This window comes from Phyllostomus hastatus, unplaced genomic scaffold (assembly GCF_019186645.2).
Source record: "Phyllostomus hastatus isolate PE091 unplaced genomic scaffold, TTU_PhHast_1.1 phas_scaffold_114, whole genome shotgun sequence".
Classification (NCBI taxonomy): domain Eukaryota; kingdom Metazoa; phylum Chordata; class Mammalia; order Chiroptera; family Phyllostomidae; genus Phyllostomus; species Phyllostomus hastatus.
The window spans coordinates 270,334-288,610 of record NW_025334006.1 but is presented as its reverse complement, the minus strand read 5'-3'; the positions used below and the strand labels follow the sequence as shown (position 1 = coordinate 288,610).

Here is an 18,277-nt window from a genome sequence, read left to right as displayed (position 1 = left end):
TGTCAGTTTCCTGTTTGGACAGTGCCCAGTGGTTATGGAAGATTCTGTCATTGCGGGAAACTGGGTAATGCCTACAAGGGGATACTTGGTACGCTTTTTGCAACTTATATGTCATAAACTATTCTAAAATAAAAGTTAGACTAATTTAAAAGAATGACAAAACGTATAATAAGCTATTAAAGAACACCAAAGGGAAAGAAATCCAGAAATGGGATTCTGTAGCTGTTCACTTAATTTCTTCAATTCCGTGTAGGTATAGTACAAAATACTTTCTTGCAATATGGAGGCATAGGAAGAGGGAGAAGTTATGCCTTTTAGGGGTAGCTCCCCACATTGAAGGTTTGCAGCTTGATTGGTGTTTTCTACATTTGCAGATGTGACATTCCAGCCCCTGCCAGCCCTGACGTACCGCACCACGGGAGGGATTCTGGACTTTTATGTGTTCTTGGGGCCAACTCCTGAGCTTGTCACTCAGCAGTACACTGAGGTAAGAGGAATTCAGTTGGTTACCAAGCATTTAAACAGTGTATTTTGCGTTTCAAACCCCACATTCATTAGTATAGTCCTCAGATAATAACTGGATCATTGGTCTTAGTGGGATACCGGTACATTATAAAATAGGGAACAATATATGCATCCTAATAATCATTAAATTCATAGCCTCTCAAAGCATTGCAGAGAAGCAGAATTAAGGTGCCAGTGCTGGCTGTGGAGGTGGCAATGGTGGTGGTGATGGTGGTGGTGGTTATGGTGGTGATGGTGGTGATGATGGTTGGTGGTGATGTGATGATATGGTTGTTCTTGGTGGTAGTAAAAGTGATGCTGGTATGGTGGTGGTGGTGATAGTGGTGGTAGTGATGATGGTGGTGATGGTGATAGTGGTGATGATGGTTGGTGGTGATATGATGATGTGGTTGTTGGTGATGGTGATGGTAGTGTAGTGGTAGTAATGGTGGAGGTGGTGGTTGTAGTGATGGTGGTGTTGCTGGTATAGTAGTGGTGATGGTGGTTATGATGATGGTTGGTGGTGATGTGATGATGTGGTTGTTGGTGGTGATGGTGATGGTAGTGTAGTGGTAGTAATGGTGGAGGTAGTGGTGATGATGGTGATGGTGGTGTTGGTGGTATAATGGTGGTGACAGTGGTTGTGATGATGGTTGGTGGTGTGATAATATGGTTGTTGTTGTTGGTGGTGATGGTAGTGTAGTGGTAGTAATGGTGTAGGTGGTGGTGGTGATGGTGGTGTTGGTGGTATAATGGTGGTGACAGTGGTTGTGATGATGGTTGGTGGTGTTGTGATGATGATGTGGTTGGTGGTGGTGGTAATGGTGATAATAATATAGTGGTGGTATTGGTGGAAGTGCTGGTGGTGATGGTGGTGTAGTGGTGGTGGTAGTGTTGATGGCGGTCATAACAGTTGTGTTGGCAACAGAAACATATATATATATATAAAATTTACTGTATATCACTAATATAATACTTCATGTCAGAGCACTTTACATACATATATCACTTTACAAGTGAGGAAACTGACATGTAAGAAGTAACTTAACATTTGCCCAGGGTCACACAGCCAGCAGGTGTTGGAACCCAAGCACATTGCCTCTGGATTCTGTGTTCTTACCCAGTATGCTGGACTGCCTCCAGGTGTCAGAGCAAACTCAGCTTTTCCAAAGTTCCTGGGGACGGAGGTCAAGTCTAGCAAGAAGCTGTCTCCAAGCTCTCCCAGTGGCTCTGCGTCTTCTCAGTTTCTCTCCGGATTTGAATTTGTTGGTTGTCTAACTTGGAGCACTGAAAAAGTATTCTTATTACTTTGTGTATGACTTTGTGTATGACTTCAGGTTCTCCTTTGTAAGCACTAATAATTTCTGTCTGTTTTCCAGTTGATTGGACGGCCGGTGATGGTTCCATACTGGGCCTTGGGGTTCCAGCTGTGCCGCTACGGGTACCGGAACGACTCCGAGATCGCCAGCTTGTACGATGAGATGGTGGCTGCCCGGGTCCCCTACGTACGTTCTCGGTCTGTGGGGGACTCGCTCTGAGTCCTCACTGCCCAGCCCAGCTGTCTCTCTATCTGGAGTCATTTGTCTGATTTCTACAGGGTTCCATAAAGTGACCAAGTGCTTTCTCATGCAGTGCCACACTGAGCCTCACCCCAGCCCAGTAATACAAGTGGGGGGCATGGCCCCCACCTTAGAGTCAGGGTGATTTGTAAAAGGAGGAGGGCAGAGGGCCAGCTCCAGGGCTCCTTCTGCTTGCTCATGCTTCCATTTCTGCTACAGTTCTTCGAAATATTCTGTCTAAAACATCCTTGGTTCCATAAGAACGAAAGGATCCCCCCAACAGTGGTATTGTTTCAGTTTTAAAAAATCAACCCCAATTCCACCAGGCCATATGTGTGTAGTTAGAATCTCAGTTCCGACACTTCTCCGGTGTCAGAGCACCGTGTTCCCCTGGCTTTGTGCTAATCCGGGCCGAAGGTAGGGGCCTTGGAACTGGCTTCCAGAAATACTCGTGTGGAAGAGAACCCTTCCACCTGAGGACTGGGGGGGTCCAATAATCAGAGACCTGATCCCGCGCACCTATTCCATACTAGATGGGCAAAAGTAGGTTTACAATTGTGAGTACGCAAAACACAGTTTATTCTTGTACTGTTATTTATTAATTATTGCATTATTTTCCATATGAACAACTGTCAACCTACTCTGCCAACTCTATTTAATTTCATTCTATTTATTTCTTATAATTTGCCATTGTTTCTACAAAAGGAAAGTGCGGCATGCAATATTTCATTCTTAATAAGAAATCTGTGTTTATCAACCCCCGGGATTGGCTATTCCAAAGCAGTTAGAGGTTTGGTTTTGTTTTTGGTAGATTCACCATCCGTGTGGTGTTCATACTGGGTAATTTACATTGTGTTATTTTCTCTGAACTTGAACCACTGATACCAGGGCAGCTACGTGCAGGGAGTAACCACAGTCACTCCTTATATTGGCCACTTCCTCATCCACTGTTTACATTTGCCCTCAAAACAGCCCTGCCCAGATAAGCATTGTCATCTGATGTTTTGCTAATTTAGATTTTTGTGTCTTACAAAGGAAAATTAGAAAGTTCGGTAGATGTCCCTGAACCTAGTGCCTAACAAGCGACAGGACTGGGATTTGAAAGAATCAGAAAGCCGCGTCTGAAATTCACCACCGGTTGGGTTAGCGGCGGGTCCCTCACATGTGCAACGTGGACTTTATAACCAGCAGCCACTCAGTCCCTTCGTGTGCCCCCAGGACGTGCAGTACTCGGACATCGACTACATGGAGCGGCAGCTGGACTTCACCCTCAGCCCCAGCTTCACTGGATTCCCAGCTCTGATCTCTCGCATGAAGGCCGACGGGATGCGGGTCATCCTCATTCTGGTCAGTGTGGATGCGAGGGGTCTGCTTGGGGGAGCGGATGAGCTTTGGTGGAGAAGGCTTTATGTGTAATGGTGTTTCCTTCCACGTTCCGGCTAGAGGAGTTGAGGGTCAAAAAGCAAAGGATGTTTTCCGGGATTCACAGAAGCTCCTCAGTTCAGGGGGCAAGGGGTTGGTTGCCTGCCTTTTGAGGAGTTTTTCTGTTTTTTGTTTTCTGTCTCCTGGTTTGGTTTTCTTGCTGACCTATGCTTTGGTTTTAGGACCCAGCCATTTCTGGGAACGAGACAAAGCCCTACCCCGCCTTCACGCGGGGCGTGGAGGACGACGTCTTCATCAGGGCTCCCAACGGTGGAGACATCATTTGGGGCAAGGTCTGATCTCAGCGCCGCTGGTGCAGCCTGGGGACGGGTCACTGTTGGTGTGTTTGTGCCTGCTGTCGCTTGACCTTTTCCGCTGGGGCTCCGGGGTCAGCAGTTCTCGTTTCCTCAGTTGCTATCTGTCAATGTGTGTGTCGTGAGATGCGCTTCTGTGTAGATCGGTCCCGCATGAAAATCACAGTGCGGACACCTGTGGTGCCGTCCCTCAGCACGTGCTGTGTGAGAGAGGAATTATCTGTTGCACCGCTTTTGAGCATTCTCCTCTGCACAGGTCTGGCCCGATTTCCCTGACATCGTCATAGACAGCTCTCTGGACTGGGACAGCCAAGTGGAGGTAAAGGGCCTTGGTGGATGTGGGGGGCCGTCAGGGTTGCCGGGAAGGTCTGTCTTGTAATCGGTTTGTTTTATTAAAAAATGACTCAGACGTGGCTGCTATTAATCTTTATTCCAACCCTCCATGGCCCTCCCGCACCCCGAGTTTTCCAACTGCCCGAGCTGGAGGTCTGTGCTTCTGGTGAAACGCTCTCTTCTTCTGGTTCCACGTGTCCACCTTGGTTTTGCAACAGAAAGGCGGCCGGGGCCTGCCTCCCTCTCACAAGATGCCCAGCGGAGTGGCTCCCTCCCCGCCCGCTTCTCTGTGCGACAAATCCTCATCTGCTGATCTGCTTCTGTCTTTTTCTTTGTGTTCTTTTTTTGCCTTTTATCTAGACGTGCAGGTTCCTACTTTCCTTTTGCCTATTGTATATAAGAGTAGGAGGTTCCCTCAACCAGGCCCTCTTGCTGTTGCTCCCTCCCCTTACCACCAGCATTACTGAGCTCTTTAGCTCTTAAAATGCACTGGTGAACACAGAGAACCCACTTACGGAGACATACGAAGAACCATAAAGTTCCGTAACAAGCAACACAGCTTGTATAGACATTGATGAGTATTTGCTCCTGCTGAGTGGTGTGAGTTCACAATTACTCACTGTTTATTTTGTGTCAGGTCCTAAGCTGAGCACTGTGGGGGAATACAATGATCAATCAGAGGATAATGCAACAGGGTCCTTGCTCTCAAACATCTCTCATTATATTAAGGAGTTATGCCTTGGGTCTACTTTCCAGGCTTTATTTTAATAAAGACATGCCTTTTATCATTTGAGGAAATTAAAGGGAAGGGGCAGTTGCAACCTCCTCGCATCCTCCCAGCTTACTTGACACACAGGTGCAGCCTTGCTTCTCACCCCCCTCCCCTAGTGGGAATGAGACACGAGAGAATGATCGGGAAGCTCCTCTCCAGCGTGTTGATGGGGCATCTGGCGTCTGCCCCTTTCAGGCTGCCGGCCGGCCTCCCCGGCTGACGCTCTGTCTGAGGCGAGCTCGGGGGACTGCAGACGGAAGCTGAGGGTTGGGCGTCTAGGGCTTGAGATAGTGAGGTCAGGGGGTCCTTGTCCTCGCTGCTACTGTTCACCTTGATGTGGAGAGGGAGTCGGTCTCTGGATGCTTTCCAAATGCGAAGGAGGTTCCTGATTTGTGTTACTTCCCCCACCGCTGCACTGTTGTGTTTGAAATAAGGAAGAACATTACTTAGGCTCTGTTCAGATTATTTATCACCATAGGTAACTGAAGGCTATGCATGAATTAAATTCTCAGTAAAGGCCTGTTTGCTGCCTAATATATTTGTGACAAATAAATTATCGTTGATTTTCACAGCAATACCGAGCTTATGTGGCCTTCCCAGACTTTTTCCGGAATTCAACCGCCGCCTGGTGGAAGAGGGAGATGCAAGAACTATACTCCAACCCACGGGATCCCGACAAGAGTCTGAAGTTTGATGGCATGTGGATTGTGAGTGTTGTGTCTGTGTACATGTGAGCAGGGGTGTGTCTCTCTCCGTGTGTCCAGGTGTCTGTATCGCTGACTTTTCACGGAGAGGGGTTACAATCATCCCAGAGGGACTTTGGACCTACCAGACTGCGGCTCCTCCCATCGGAGGCGACCAGCCCAATAGTGCTCAGACCTTGTACCCGGCCACCAGTTCTGCTGTAGAACCCCACGGTGATTACTAGAAATTTCCTGGAACTGAGACTCCCTTCACGATGCTGAAGGAGAATTTAAAACAAAAATCCTCTAACCAGTCATTGTGTAGGGCTTAATTGATCTTTCTAGTCCATTCTCAGCTGGATTGGGTGACTGGGTGGTGAATGGTTTGTTCATGATTCCTTCTCGCTGATTGGCAGCCGGTAACTATGTTGAACAGTGAGATACATCTGTGTTTGGTGTTTCTAGGATATGAACGAACCAGCCAGCTTTGTGAATGGGGCAGTGCCTCCGGGCTGCAAGGACGCCACCCTGAACCGCCCTCCCTATATGCCATGTAAGGACCCCCGGCCACAGGAGTGACCCCTGTGTCCAGCAGGAGCCCAGTGTCCAGGGGCTTAACCTCACTGCTCGGGGCACATCTGCAGTGGTGCTTTGGGGTTTTCTGGGGGGGCAGGGGAAGGGCATGACAAACACACTTCAAGCGCTTTACCCAGTTGGGCGCATGCAAACCACTGGCCCCACTGAGTGAGTTTTTTGAACTCGTTCAGAAAACACTTAGCAGTGGTTGTGTCTCCAAAGGATTCGACAGCTACCTCCCTGACTTCTTCAGGCTCATGTTAACCCCTCCACACGGAGGTGTTGTGCCGCCAGTGGGTGCAAAGTAGCGGTCTCTCCTTGCCACGGAGTCAGTGGGCTTTGGCGCTATCCTTGTGTTCATATGTCGGGCCTAGGAATTATTCGCCCTGTGAGCTGTATGACCTTCGATAGAGTACTCGATGTTTCCAAATCTCAGTTTTTTAAACTGTGAGAGGACAGTGTTGTCTTCCCCATAGAGTTAAGGATGACGTGACGTAACTACCATGTTGAAAGCCTAGGCTGGAGCCCGTCACGTAGCCCGTGCCCTTGGCCTTCTCCCAGAGAGCCCTCCAGAGGACTCGATGTTGGAGATGCATGTTCCCGTGCCTCCAGGAAGGAGAGGGACCCATGCAGATGTCGAGTTCGACCCCTTGAAGTGAGGTCAGGGACAAATGGGGCCAGGGGTGGCTTTCCCACCACTAGCTCAACTTTCTCCGCAGATTTGGAGTCCAGGGACCGGGGTCTGAGCAGCAAGACCCTGTGCATGGAGGGCGAGCAGATCCTGCCCGACGGCTCCCGGGTGCGGCACTATGACGTGCACAGCCTGTACGGGTGGTCCCAGACCAGACCCACATACGAGTGAGTGGTTGTCTCCACCGACTGGCACAACCCGCAGGGACAGCCAGCGACTGACGAAGTGGCCCTGTGTCTCCTCTCATTCCCTCTCCCAGTGGGGTTAAAAAGACTTTAGTTACAACCACGGAGCAATTCTTGCTTATTAGACAAACACTCACGAGCAGGGAGCCAGGCCCTGAGGTCATAGTTACCAGGACAGATTTACATAAGGGCTGGACCTGCCAGCGAGAGTCCCAGAGCCCTAGAGGAGGTGACCGAGGCCACTGTCACACAGTGCAGCTGACGCTGTAACAGCGTGAGTTATAAGAAGAAAAGAGGATGTGGAGGGCTGGGTAGCTCTTTGATTTCGGAAGTCACTTATCTCTTTGGGGATTTTTTTTTTTCTGGTCATTCTTGCTGGGTAGCCAAATGGTGTCCTACTGAATTGGCATTGTCCTGTTTTATGGGCTCGGTCCATGAGTAATAAGAATTATCCTAAGGAAAGCCTTAAAAAGGAATTCATCTTCTTCCTTCCCAAATATATAAAACTAAGTGCTAAATGTATAAGTAGTAAGATTTGGTGATTTCTTCTTGTGGTAAGTGATGCAGTGAGTTTAGGACAAGGTGAAGTTCTTTGTAAAGCACTGTACACCCTCTGAAGGTGTAACTGTTACTGTTCCCTCTGTCACTGTGGGCGGTCGGGGGGACCTCGCTGTAGCTCACCTTTCCACACTCCCTCCAGCATGAGGAGGCATTGAGTCACCACGCCCTAGGATCAGAGGTCCTAGCAGGAGATGCTCTGTGGCCTTTCTTCTCCTGTTCTGATCTCAGTCACCTCCCTGTGCCCCTCCATCCAGAGCTGTGCAGGAGGTGACAGGACAGCGAGGGATCGTCATCACCCGCTCCACCTTCCCCTCGTCCGGCCGCTGGGCAGGACACTGGCTGGGAGACAACACGGCCGCGTGGGACCAGCTGTATAAATCCATCATCGGTGCGCAGCTCCCCCTGGGCCCGTGCTGGCAGGGAGGGGAGGTGGGAGCCCGCTGCACGGTGCTCCGAGAGTTGGGGGAAGTGGGCCTGGCGTGGCGTTTCTGACACAGCTGTGGCTCTCGTTGCAGGCATGATGGAGTTCAGCCTCTTCGGCATATCCTATGTAAGTGCCCTTTGGGTCCCTCCCAACGCCCAAGAAGAGGGTGACGTCTTTCAGGAGTCACCAACAGGCTTATTCGATTCCGTCTTGTCTCAGACAGGAGCAGACATCTGTGGGTTCTTTAATGACGCCGAATACGAGATGTGCGCTCGCTGGATGCAGCTGGGGGCCTTCTACCCCTTTTCCCGGAACCACAACACCATCGGGACGAGGGTAGGACGAGGGCGTCACTCAGCACACGGTCTCCAGTTTGGAGCTGGCCATATTCCCCAGGGACATCTTCAAAACTGTTAAATGCTCATGTTTCTTTCCTCTTTTTTTTGATACTCATATATTAAGAGTATGAAAAAAAAATCACTTCAATGGTGGTGAAGCGATTTACCACTGTTGGATTAGTTAACACCTTCATCAACCTCAGATAATTACCATTTTTTTTTTGTAACAAGGACATTTAATTTAGTATCCACTCTCTTAGGAACTTCCAAATATACAATAGAGTATTGTTAACTATTTTTACCACGCTGTATATTACATCCCCGGAACATGCAGTGTGGGGCAAAAGGAGGTTTACAGTTGTGAGTACATAAAACAGGGTTTATTCTTGTAATATTATTTATTAATTACTGTGTTGTTTTCCATGTGAATGACCATAAACCTACTTTTGCCCCATCCCGTATTTATTTTATAACTGGAAGTTTTAATCCTTCGACATCTCCCCGTTTCCCCCAACATCCTGCCTCTGATTACCTCCATTCTACTCTCTGTTTCTACAAATTCTACTTTTTAAGATTCCCTTTTAGGTTACTCTGCTTTACATAAGTATTATCATGCAGTAGTTGTCTTTCTGCATTTGACTTATTTCACTTAGCATAGTGCCATAAAGATCCGTCCATGCAGCTGCAAATAGCAGGATCTCCTTCCTTCTCGTGGCTGAGTAGTATTCTGTTGTGCACATACCACACGTTCTTTATCCACTCACCCATCCGTGGACACTTAGGTTGTTTCCCTGTCTTGGCTACCTTGAATAGTGCTGCACTGAACTTGGGAGTGCAGATGTCTCTTCTAGAGACATGTTTCATTGCCTTTGAATATGTGCCTGTAGTGGAATAGTTGGATCATATGGTTGTTCTGTCTTTAATTTTTTAAGGAACCTCCATACTCTTTTCCACATTGGCTGTACCAATTTAAATTTCTAGCATTAGTGCCCGAGAGTTCCCTTTTCTGAACATTCTCACCATCATTTGTTTTCTTTTGTCTTTTTGGTAATAGCCATTTTTAACAGGTGTGAGGTGCTAGTTCATTGTGGTTTTGATCTGTGTTTTCCTGATTATTAGTGGTATTTGGCATCTTTTCATGTACCTATTGGCCATTTGCATGTCTTCTTTGGAAACTAGAAATCAGTAACAGAAGGATAACTGGAAAATTGACAAATTTGTATGAATTACACAACCAGTGGGTCAAAAGAGAAATCAAGAGATAAGTCAAAAACATATTTTGAAACAAATGGAAATTGAAAAACATATACTAACACTTACAGGATGTAGCAATGCTGTTCTAAGAAGTACGTTCATAGTAATAAACTCCTACATTAAGAAACAAAAAAGATTTCAAGTAAACAGCCTACCTTTATACAAGTAAGTATAAAAAGAAGGACCAAGTTAGCAGAAGAAAGGAAATAACAATAATTAGAACAGAAATAAGTGAAATAGAGACCAGAAAAGCAAAAGAAAAGAACAACAAAACTAAGAGCTATTTCTTTGAAAAGAAACTAAGTTGACAAACCATTAGCTGAACTTTCTAAGGAAAAAAAGAGAAGTCTCAGATAAACAAAATTGTAAATGAAAAAGGAGACATTACAACTGATACCAAAGAAATACCAAGGATCATAAGGGACTACTATAAATAATTAATTATATGTCAACAATTTGGCCAACCTAGAAGAAATGTATAAATTCCTAGAAACATGCAATCTATCAAGACTGAACCATGAAAAAAAACAGAAAATTGGAAAAGACCAATAATGAGTAAGGAAACCAGATTAGTAATAATTTTTTTTTCCCAGCAAGGAAAGCCAGATGGCTTCCCTGGAGAATTCTATCAAACATTTGAAGGAGAATTAATGCTAGACTTTTTCAAACTCTGCCAAAAAATTGAAGAGGATTGAACACTCCCAAGCACGTTTTACAGGACCAGAATTACCTTGATACTAAAGCCAGGTAAGGACACTGCAGTAGAAGAAAACTATAGGCCAATATTCCTGGTGAATATAGATCCAGAAACTCTCAACAGAATATTAGCACGCCAAATTCAACGGGACATTGAAAGAGTCGCACAACAAGATCAAGTGGGGTTTAACCCTGGAATGGAAGGATGGTCCAACATACACAAATCAATGAATGTGGTATGCTACATTAACAGAATGAAAGATAAAAATCATTTCATTGTCTCAATAGGTGCAGACAAAACATTTGACAAAATACAACATCCTTTCGTGATAAAAACTCTCAACGACTTGGGTATAGAAGGAATGTACTTCAATACAAGGAAGGCCTTATAACACAAGCCCACAGCTTACATCATACTCAATGGTGCAAGTCTGAAGGCTTTTTCAGTAAGACCACGGACCGGACAAGGGTTCCCACCTTCACTACTCCTATTCAACACAGTACTGGAAATTCTAGCCAGAGCAATCAGATGAGAAAAGCAATAAAAGGCATTCAAGTTACAAAGGGAGAAGTAAATTATCTCTCCTTATAGTTTGTATGGTCTTATATAGAGAACAACGTAAATATGTTACCAAACAACTATTAAAACTAATCAATCAATTCAGTAAAGTTGCAAGACACAAAATCCATATGCAGAAATAAGTTTCATTTCTATGCACCAACAATGAAATACATGGAAAGAAATAAAGACAACATTCTCATTCATGACAGCATCAAAAAACAATGAAATGCCTAGTAATAAATTTGACCAAGGAGGTGAGCGATCTATGTACTGAAAGCTGTAAGATATTAGCCCTGGCTGGTGTAGCTCAGTGGATTGAATGCAGGCTGGGAACCAAAGTGTCGCAGGTTTGATTCCCAGTCAAGGTACATGCCTGGGTTGCAGGCCACAGCCCCCAGCAACTGCAAATTGATGTTTCTCTCTCTCTTTCTCCCTCCCTTCACTCTCTAAAAAATAAATAAATAAAATCTTAAAAAAAGAAAGCTATAAGATATTAATGAAAGAAGTTGAAGAAGACACAAACAAATAGAAAGATCCCATGTCCATGGATCAGAATAATTAATATTCCTAAAATGTCTGTAGTACCCCCCATCATCTATATATTCAATAAAATCCCTAGCAAAATTCCAATGGAATTTTCACAGATATAGGGAAAAAGTCCTAAAAGTATTGCAGAATGAAAATGACTGCTAATAGCCAAAGCAATCCTGAAGAAGAACAAATCTGAGGCATCATGCTTCCTGATATCAAACTATATCACAAAGCTATAGTCATCAAAACAATATCATATTGGCATAAAAATAGAAATATCAATCGATGGAACAGATTGAAAGCCCAGAAATAAAATCTTGCATAATCAGTCCACTGATATTTGACAAGGGAGCCAAGAATACTCAATAATAAAAGTTAGTCTCTTCAATAAATGGTGTTGGGAAAACAGGTAGAAAAATGAAACCGGTCTCCTATCTTATCATTCACAAAATTAACACAGAAGGGATTAATGACTTAATCATAAATCCTGAAACCATAATACTCTCAGAAGAAAACAGAGGGGAAAAGTTTCCTGGCATGGGTCTTAAAAAGGATTTTTTTTTTTGCTAGGACACCAAAGGCACAAGCAACAACAACAAAAACAAATAAGTGGGACGACATCAAACTTAAAAGTGGTTGCACAGCCAAAGAAACAATAAAAAAAGAAAATGAAAAGGCAGCCTATGGAATATGAGAAAATATTTGCAAACCATATTTCTAAAGACAGGTTAATATCCAATATATGTCATGCTCTCATACACCTCAACCACAGGAAAACCCAAACAAGCTGATTAAAAAGTGGACACTGGAATGGAATGGGCATTTTTCGGAAGAAGACACACAAATGGCCAATAGGTTCCTGAAAAGATCCTCATATTTCAATGAACCATCTTCTTCAGTGTTCTTTAGAGTATTCTTTTCATTTAGGCTGTGTTGTATCTAACAGATCCCCAGAAGAATATCTTACTGGAAAATTTTATCACCTGTCTTGGGAGGGCTTCAGTGACCTTTCCAGCCTATAAAGAATACTCTCTGAGTCTCATCTACAATCCTCTGTGATTTTCATTCGCAATAATGCGGCCTCAGGTCCCCCAGCTCCCCTACGGTGAGCTCTACAACTTTTTTCCTCCTGCAGAGGCAAGACCCTGTGTCCTGGGATGATACATTTGTGAACATCTCCAAAAGCATCCTGCAGACCAGATACACCCTCTTGCCGTACCTCTACACCCTGATGCACCTGGCCCACTCAGAAGGCAGCACGGTCGTGCGGCCTCTTCTCCATGAGTGAGTGTCCAGCTAAACCGGGCGCGTAAGGACCTACCCGTCTTTTATAGGAGCTCAGGCCACAAGGCGTTCCAGGGGCGGGTTTGAGGGATGAAGGCCTTTCCTGCATTTAGGATGCGCCATGGTTAAGAAACCTGGAGGTGTTCATAGGCGAGAACATGTCTAAATCCAATCATGTCTGGAGTTCGAAGAACGTGACATGTAGACGTGTAGAGGATGACTGCATATCTGATCAAGGGAGAGACAGTAATTGAAGTTAGAGAAGCTGGGTTTCTGACTTGGGTCCGAACTTGGGGAGTTTCTTCAAGGCCTTGGCCTGGGGCCCCGTTGGAGTCCTGATGGTGGTCCCTTGCTTTGCTTTGCAGGTTTGTGTCAGACCAGGTGACCTGGGATATAGACAGGCAGTTCCTGCTGGGCCCCGCCTTCCTGGTCAGCCCTGTCCTGGAGCCGGTGAGTATGAGGCCTCTGTGGAGCAGGGGTCCCGGCTACGAAGCCTGGCTGGCGAGTGGGGCCAGGGGAAGAGGCCTGACTGGCGGGGGTCCGGCGGCGCCTTATCCTGCCTCTGTCCCTTCCTCTCCCTCTGAGCTGAAGCCCATCACGTAGGCATTCCAGCCCTCAGCTCCCTCATCTTTAAAATCATTCCAACACATTCTGATTCATAGGCAGTCGAGAAGGGAAACACCTTGCGATGTATTTGGAGATGTAAGCATTTCTGCGTTAACTGAAATAAGGGGTGTGGGTCAGGTGGGCACAGTACTGCAGAGATTCGGTGCAGTCCTGGGGCACCGTTAACACAGAGCTTTGCACGAGGTTGCCTGGGACAGGTGTATAGTCCCGTTGTGGAGGGCCAGCCCCGCCCTTCCTCTACAGGAGGTCTTCTGGCGGCAAAAGCCATCCCCTCACTTTTTCTGTTGATGACTAGCCTTCTGATGAAAACCACAGTTAGTGGCATCTTCTCCAAAACTTACTGCACTACTTATAATCTCTGAAGGACTGGCACGAGAAAACCTACCAAATTTTCTTCTGCCCGAGACCCAGCCTCCTTGTTTTTCGAGAGGGTATGTGGGTTAAGTCTATAAGCAAATGATGATTTCCCCCCAAAGTCCCGGATCCTGAAGGACTTTACAGAAGGCACCGGTTTGGGGCAGGCCAGTCTCCCCCGTCTGAAGCAGGGACGGAGGAAGGCTTCCCGCACAGTCCTGACCCCTACGGCGGTGAAGCCTGTGGGTCAAAGGTTGTGGAGAGGGTCACTGTCCCTTAGATTGCTGAGCCCACTGTCTGTGACTTGTTTGTGCTTAATTTTAGAACGCCAGAAACGTCACTGCATACTTCCCCAGCGCCCGCTGGTATGACTACTACACGGTAAGTGTCTCTGATTGTTTATACGGCCCAGGAAAGCAGGCGTGTGCCCAGGCCTTAGGCTCTGGCAGACCTCCGCTCCCATCGTGGCTCTGTGGCCCACCTGATGTCGATCTTGACCGATCACCTTTAACCTTGCAGCCTCTGTTTACTCACCTCCAAGTCCGGAAAACCACTTCCCTCACAGAATTGTGAATAACACACAAAGCATCTCACTTACTGCCTGGCTTCCACATGTGTTCTTCATGTGTTAGTGTTTACCTTTCCTTATACCAGCACTCTTCGTAGTGGCGTGCAATGGTAACACTAGGAAGTGCTGGACTCTGTAGTTTTTGTTTGATTCTCCCCTGCTAGACTGCAAGTTCGTAAGGATAGAGGCCTCTTCCTCTCTCTGTGTCTCTAATCTCCTTCTACAGCGGAGACGCTCAGGGAGGAGCTGTTCAACCTAATTCCCTAGCGGGAGAGAGGCCGCAGGCCCTGTATGCAGTGCATGGAGCTCCGGGCCCCACCCTTGTGCCGGGCAAGGCGAGCGCACTGAGAAGTGCCCGCTGAGCACAGCGTTCTCGGTGATGGACCGTTTCCACCCTAGTCTGCACCCCAGAAACTCATCTGGGAAAATAGGGTCTTCCGAAGCAGCTTCAGGGCACTAGTTTTCCATTATTAAATGTATTGGGATGGCACTGGTTAGGAAAATTGTATGGGCTTCAAGTGTGCAATTCTACAGCTGCACATTGCATTGTGTACCCACCACCCAAAGTCAGATCTTCTCCCGTCACCATGTATATGGTTGACCCCCTTTCCCCATTACTGACCCCCGCTCTGCTGTCTCATGATCGCTATGCTGTTATCTGTGTCTGTGACTGTTTGTTTGTCTGGTTTGTTTGTTTATTATGTGCTGTTTTATGCTCAACAGAGGAATGAGATCACATGGTTCTTGCCTTTTCCTGTCTGACATAATATTCCACTTAGCGTCATGGTAGTCTCCAGGTTAGGGCTGGGTTCTTGAGGAAGAGGCCCAGGGAGGGTGTCCTCTCCCTTAGCCAGGCCTCCCCTCCTAGCTTTCCCGAGGAGAACGGGGCAGGGGGCTGAAAACAGCACAGAAAGGAGGCAGCGGGAGGACAGGAGGCAGCGCGTGCTCCGGCCCCCTTCCGCCAAGGGGTTGCAGTGGGATTAGGTGAAAATACCACTATGACTTAACGTTTTGTACCTAATCCTAATGACAATGGACAGAAGCACCAAGAAAAATACTCTTACCTCATTTAACATTTTAAGAGAGGAAGAGGAGGGTTATTTCACAGATGCTGGCAAAAGCACGGAAAATGCCTGGGCTTGGTAAACAAGGATGGAGACAGGCCCTCCCCTGCGGCACAGGGTTCCAGCAGATCTTGTTCCCAAGCCAGGTTTCTCCGTGGTCACGCGGGTTGCTGTGGGCTCCCGTGGGGCAGGAGGTGACGTACAACTCATATCCTCACTGTTCCTGCAGTTAGCCTGAGTTTCTGTCCCGTCATTCAGCCCAACATGGAGTTAGTCTAGATTTCCATCTCTTGCATTTGGGAGAGCCTCCCCTAGCGTGTGCTCCCATCGCCCAGTGGTTACGGACATTTCGAGCCTGAGAAGATGCTTAATACGATAACTCTTAATTTAAGCTGGCGAAATTCCAGAAGCAATTTGCATTCCCATCTGCACTTGATGAGAATGTTCATCTCCCTAACTCTTTGACAGTGTTGACTATTAAATTTTCTTTTCTTAAATTTTCATGCTCATCTTTGTATGACTCTTACAGGCAATGTAATTTCTAATGTTCATTGTCGATTTGATTTGCAATTATCTTTGACAGGCCATTTATACTTCTGCGACCTTTTTATCCCTTTGCTATTTTCTTATGAAGGTATTTAAGCTGTTCCCACTGATTTTAAAGTATATTTACATATTTAAGTTAATAACACTTTGCCATATTTGTACTTTGACATTTGCTTTTCAATTGATTATGACTTTAGATAGAGATTTTGACTTTTATATAATCAAATTAGTGTTTTAAGTCCGTAGGATTCATTTAGTGAATTCATTTAGTGAATAAGATATACATCTTTCCCTCTCAAATTGTCAATTTTTCCAATATTTTTGTTTGCTAACCTTTGTTATAATATACCTTTGTTATAATATACCTTTGTTATAATATACTGTTCTTATATATGCTAGAATTTTTCTGAAAGAATTCTCTCTTTTCTATTTTTGATATTAATTTATTCATCATTATTCTGTTGATATGAAACATTTTTAATGATTGTATCTTTCTGGTATGATTTAATGTGTGATAGACCAGTGTTCCCTCATCCTTTTCAGAAGTATTTTTCATTGTTATTTTCAGATATTCTCCCCAAAGACATAACACAATTCAGAAAATAAAACATACTTGCACTAGGATTTGTATTAATCATGTGTAATATATATATATATATAAGTATATGTAATTTGTCATTTAGTATTATATACTATGTATTACATTAATATATACATGTATCTGGGAAGAAATGATAAATGTTATATATTTGTTCCTAGAATGTGTATATTTTCACCCAAAGAGATGTCCACGAATGTTTCATAGCAGCATTATGCGTAAACTAGCAAAAAACTAGAAATAAACCAAATGTCCATCAACAGTAAAATGGACAAATAAATTACATTCCATTTTTCAAACTGAATGCCATAGGGCAATGAAAATAATGAACTATTGCTACATAAATGAAAGTGATAAACATAATATTGAACACAAATCGCCCTATACAAGAAGGTAAAGAACATAGAATTCAGCCCTGGCTGGCGTAGCTCAGTGGATTGAGCACGGGCTGGGAACCAAAGTGTCCCAGGTTCGATTCCCAGCCAGGGTACATTCCTGGGTTGCAGGCCATAACCCCCAGCAACCGCACATTGATGTTTCTCTCTCTCTCTCCCTCCCTTCCCTCTCTAGAAATAAATAAATTAAAAAAAATCTTTAAGAACATAGAATTCCATTTATCAAATATAATTTCAAAAATAGGAATAAGTGATAAAAATCAGAATAGTAGCTACCTTTGGTATGGTGCTTATTAGGAAGGGGAATGAGAGAGCCTTCTGGAATTCTGGTACCACTCCTTCCTTGAGCTAGGTAGTGGTTTCATAGGTGTGTTCACTTGGTAAAATTTTATTGCACCATATACTTATATTCGGGTCCTCTTCTGTACCTATGCTATTGAAAAGGTCACTAGAGAATTCATATCCTCAGACTGATAAACTGATGTTATACTTACAATAATAAGTCAGGCCTTATACAGGCATGCTCACAAAACAATCCTTGGAAATTAAAGGCATAATGCAGAAATTGAAAATTTTGTTTAAAAAGAAATCATAAATTCAATCTAGGAAATTACCAAGAAGGCAGAACCAAGAGGCACAGATGGGAAGGAGGAAAAAAAAAATAAGAACGCCCTACTTAGCTTTCTTGTCACCACATTTGCACAAGTTGCTTGCTGCTTGTCCACTGGAACGTGAGCAAAGAATGGGGGAAGCCATGTAAATAAGACTCCTATCTCACTGGTTCCCATTTCTCGGGGATCCTGACTCCTCGTATCATAGCTGCCTTGGTGGCCAGCACTCCTGTCCCCGCACTGTCCCTCTTCTGCTCTGACTACCAGAAGCAACAAGCCGTCCCTCACTGATCGGCCTGTGGCCCCCACTCGTTTTATGACGTGGCAGGCACCTCCATGCGGGACAGGGCGAAGGGCTCCATGTAACGTGAGGGGCTGGACGGGACGAAAGCTGGGCCTCCATCCGCTCTGACTCTCGGGTCCTCTGATGAGCTGCACAGTCAGTTTATAGGTCTCTGGAGCGTTCTGCCCTGGCCCAGCCAAGCCTACGGGACTGAGCACACTATGCAGCGTGTCTGCCCACTCCCCTCTCCCTCCTGTCATATTGGGCACTGTAGTTTGCGGACTTTACTTGGAAGAGGGAAGGCAGACAGTGTGTATGGGTCAAAATTTTTCCTGTTTTATCTGTGGCCGTTTTTTGGGTTGTTTACAGTGCAGGATCTAGGCTGGGTTTTCTAAAACAGTGCTTCTCGATCGTAATCAGCAACTGCGGTTGATGGAAACTTGTCATGCTGAGTCACATTAGCTCGTCTTTTCTTACTTAGAGTGCTCCTTTGGTCTTTCATCCTGCAGTCCTATCTTTATGGGTGTTTTATCAGAAATTAG

At 45.4% G+C, this 18,277-nt stretch overlaps 1 protein-coding gene across 1 annotated transcript in view; it reads left to right on the top strand.

Annotated features, from left to right (window-relative positions):
• MGAM (maltase-glucoamylase) overlaps positions 1-18,277 on the top strand; it is a 75,972-nt gene that overhangs the window by 49,690 nt on the left and 8,005 nt on the right. Inside the window, exons 30-43 of the mRNA XM_045855567.1 lie at positions 375-487; positions 1,884-2,009; positions 3,282-3,410; positions 3,668-3,778; positions 4,056-4,118; positions 5,477-5,611; positions 6,053-6,140; positions 6,883-7,021; positions 7,855-7,988; positions 8,116-8,150; positions 8,244-8,360; positions 12,541-12,689; positions 13,055-13,139; positions 13,995-14,051. Coding sequence (XP_045711523.1) covers positions 375-487; positions 1,884-2,009; positions 3,282-3,410; positions 3,668-3,778; positions 4,056-4,118; positions 5,477-5,611; positions 6,053-6,140; positions 6,883-7,021; positions 7,855-7,988; positions 8,116-8,150; positions 8,244-8,360; positions 12,541-12,689; positions 13,055-13,139; positions 13,995-14,051 — 1,481 coding nt within the window. The remainder of the gene's footprint in view (positions 1-374; positions 488-1,883; positions 2,010-3,281; positions 3,411-3,667; positions 3,779-4,055; positions 4,119-5,476; positions 5,612-6,052; positions 6,141-6,882; positions 7,022-7,854; positions 7,989-8,115; positions 8,151-8,243; positions 8,361-12,540; positions 12,690-13,054; positions 13,140-13,994; positions 14,052-18,277) is intronic.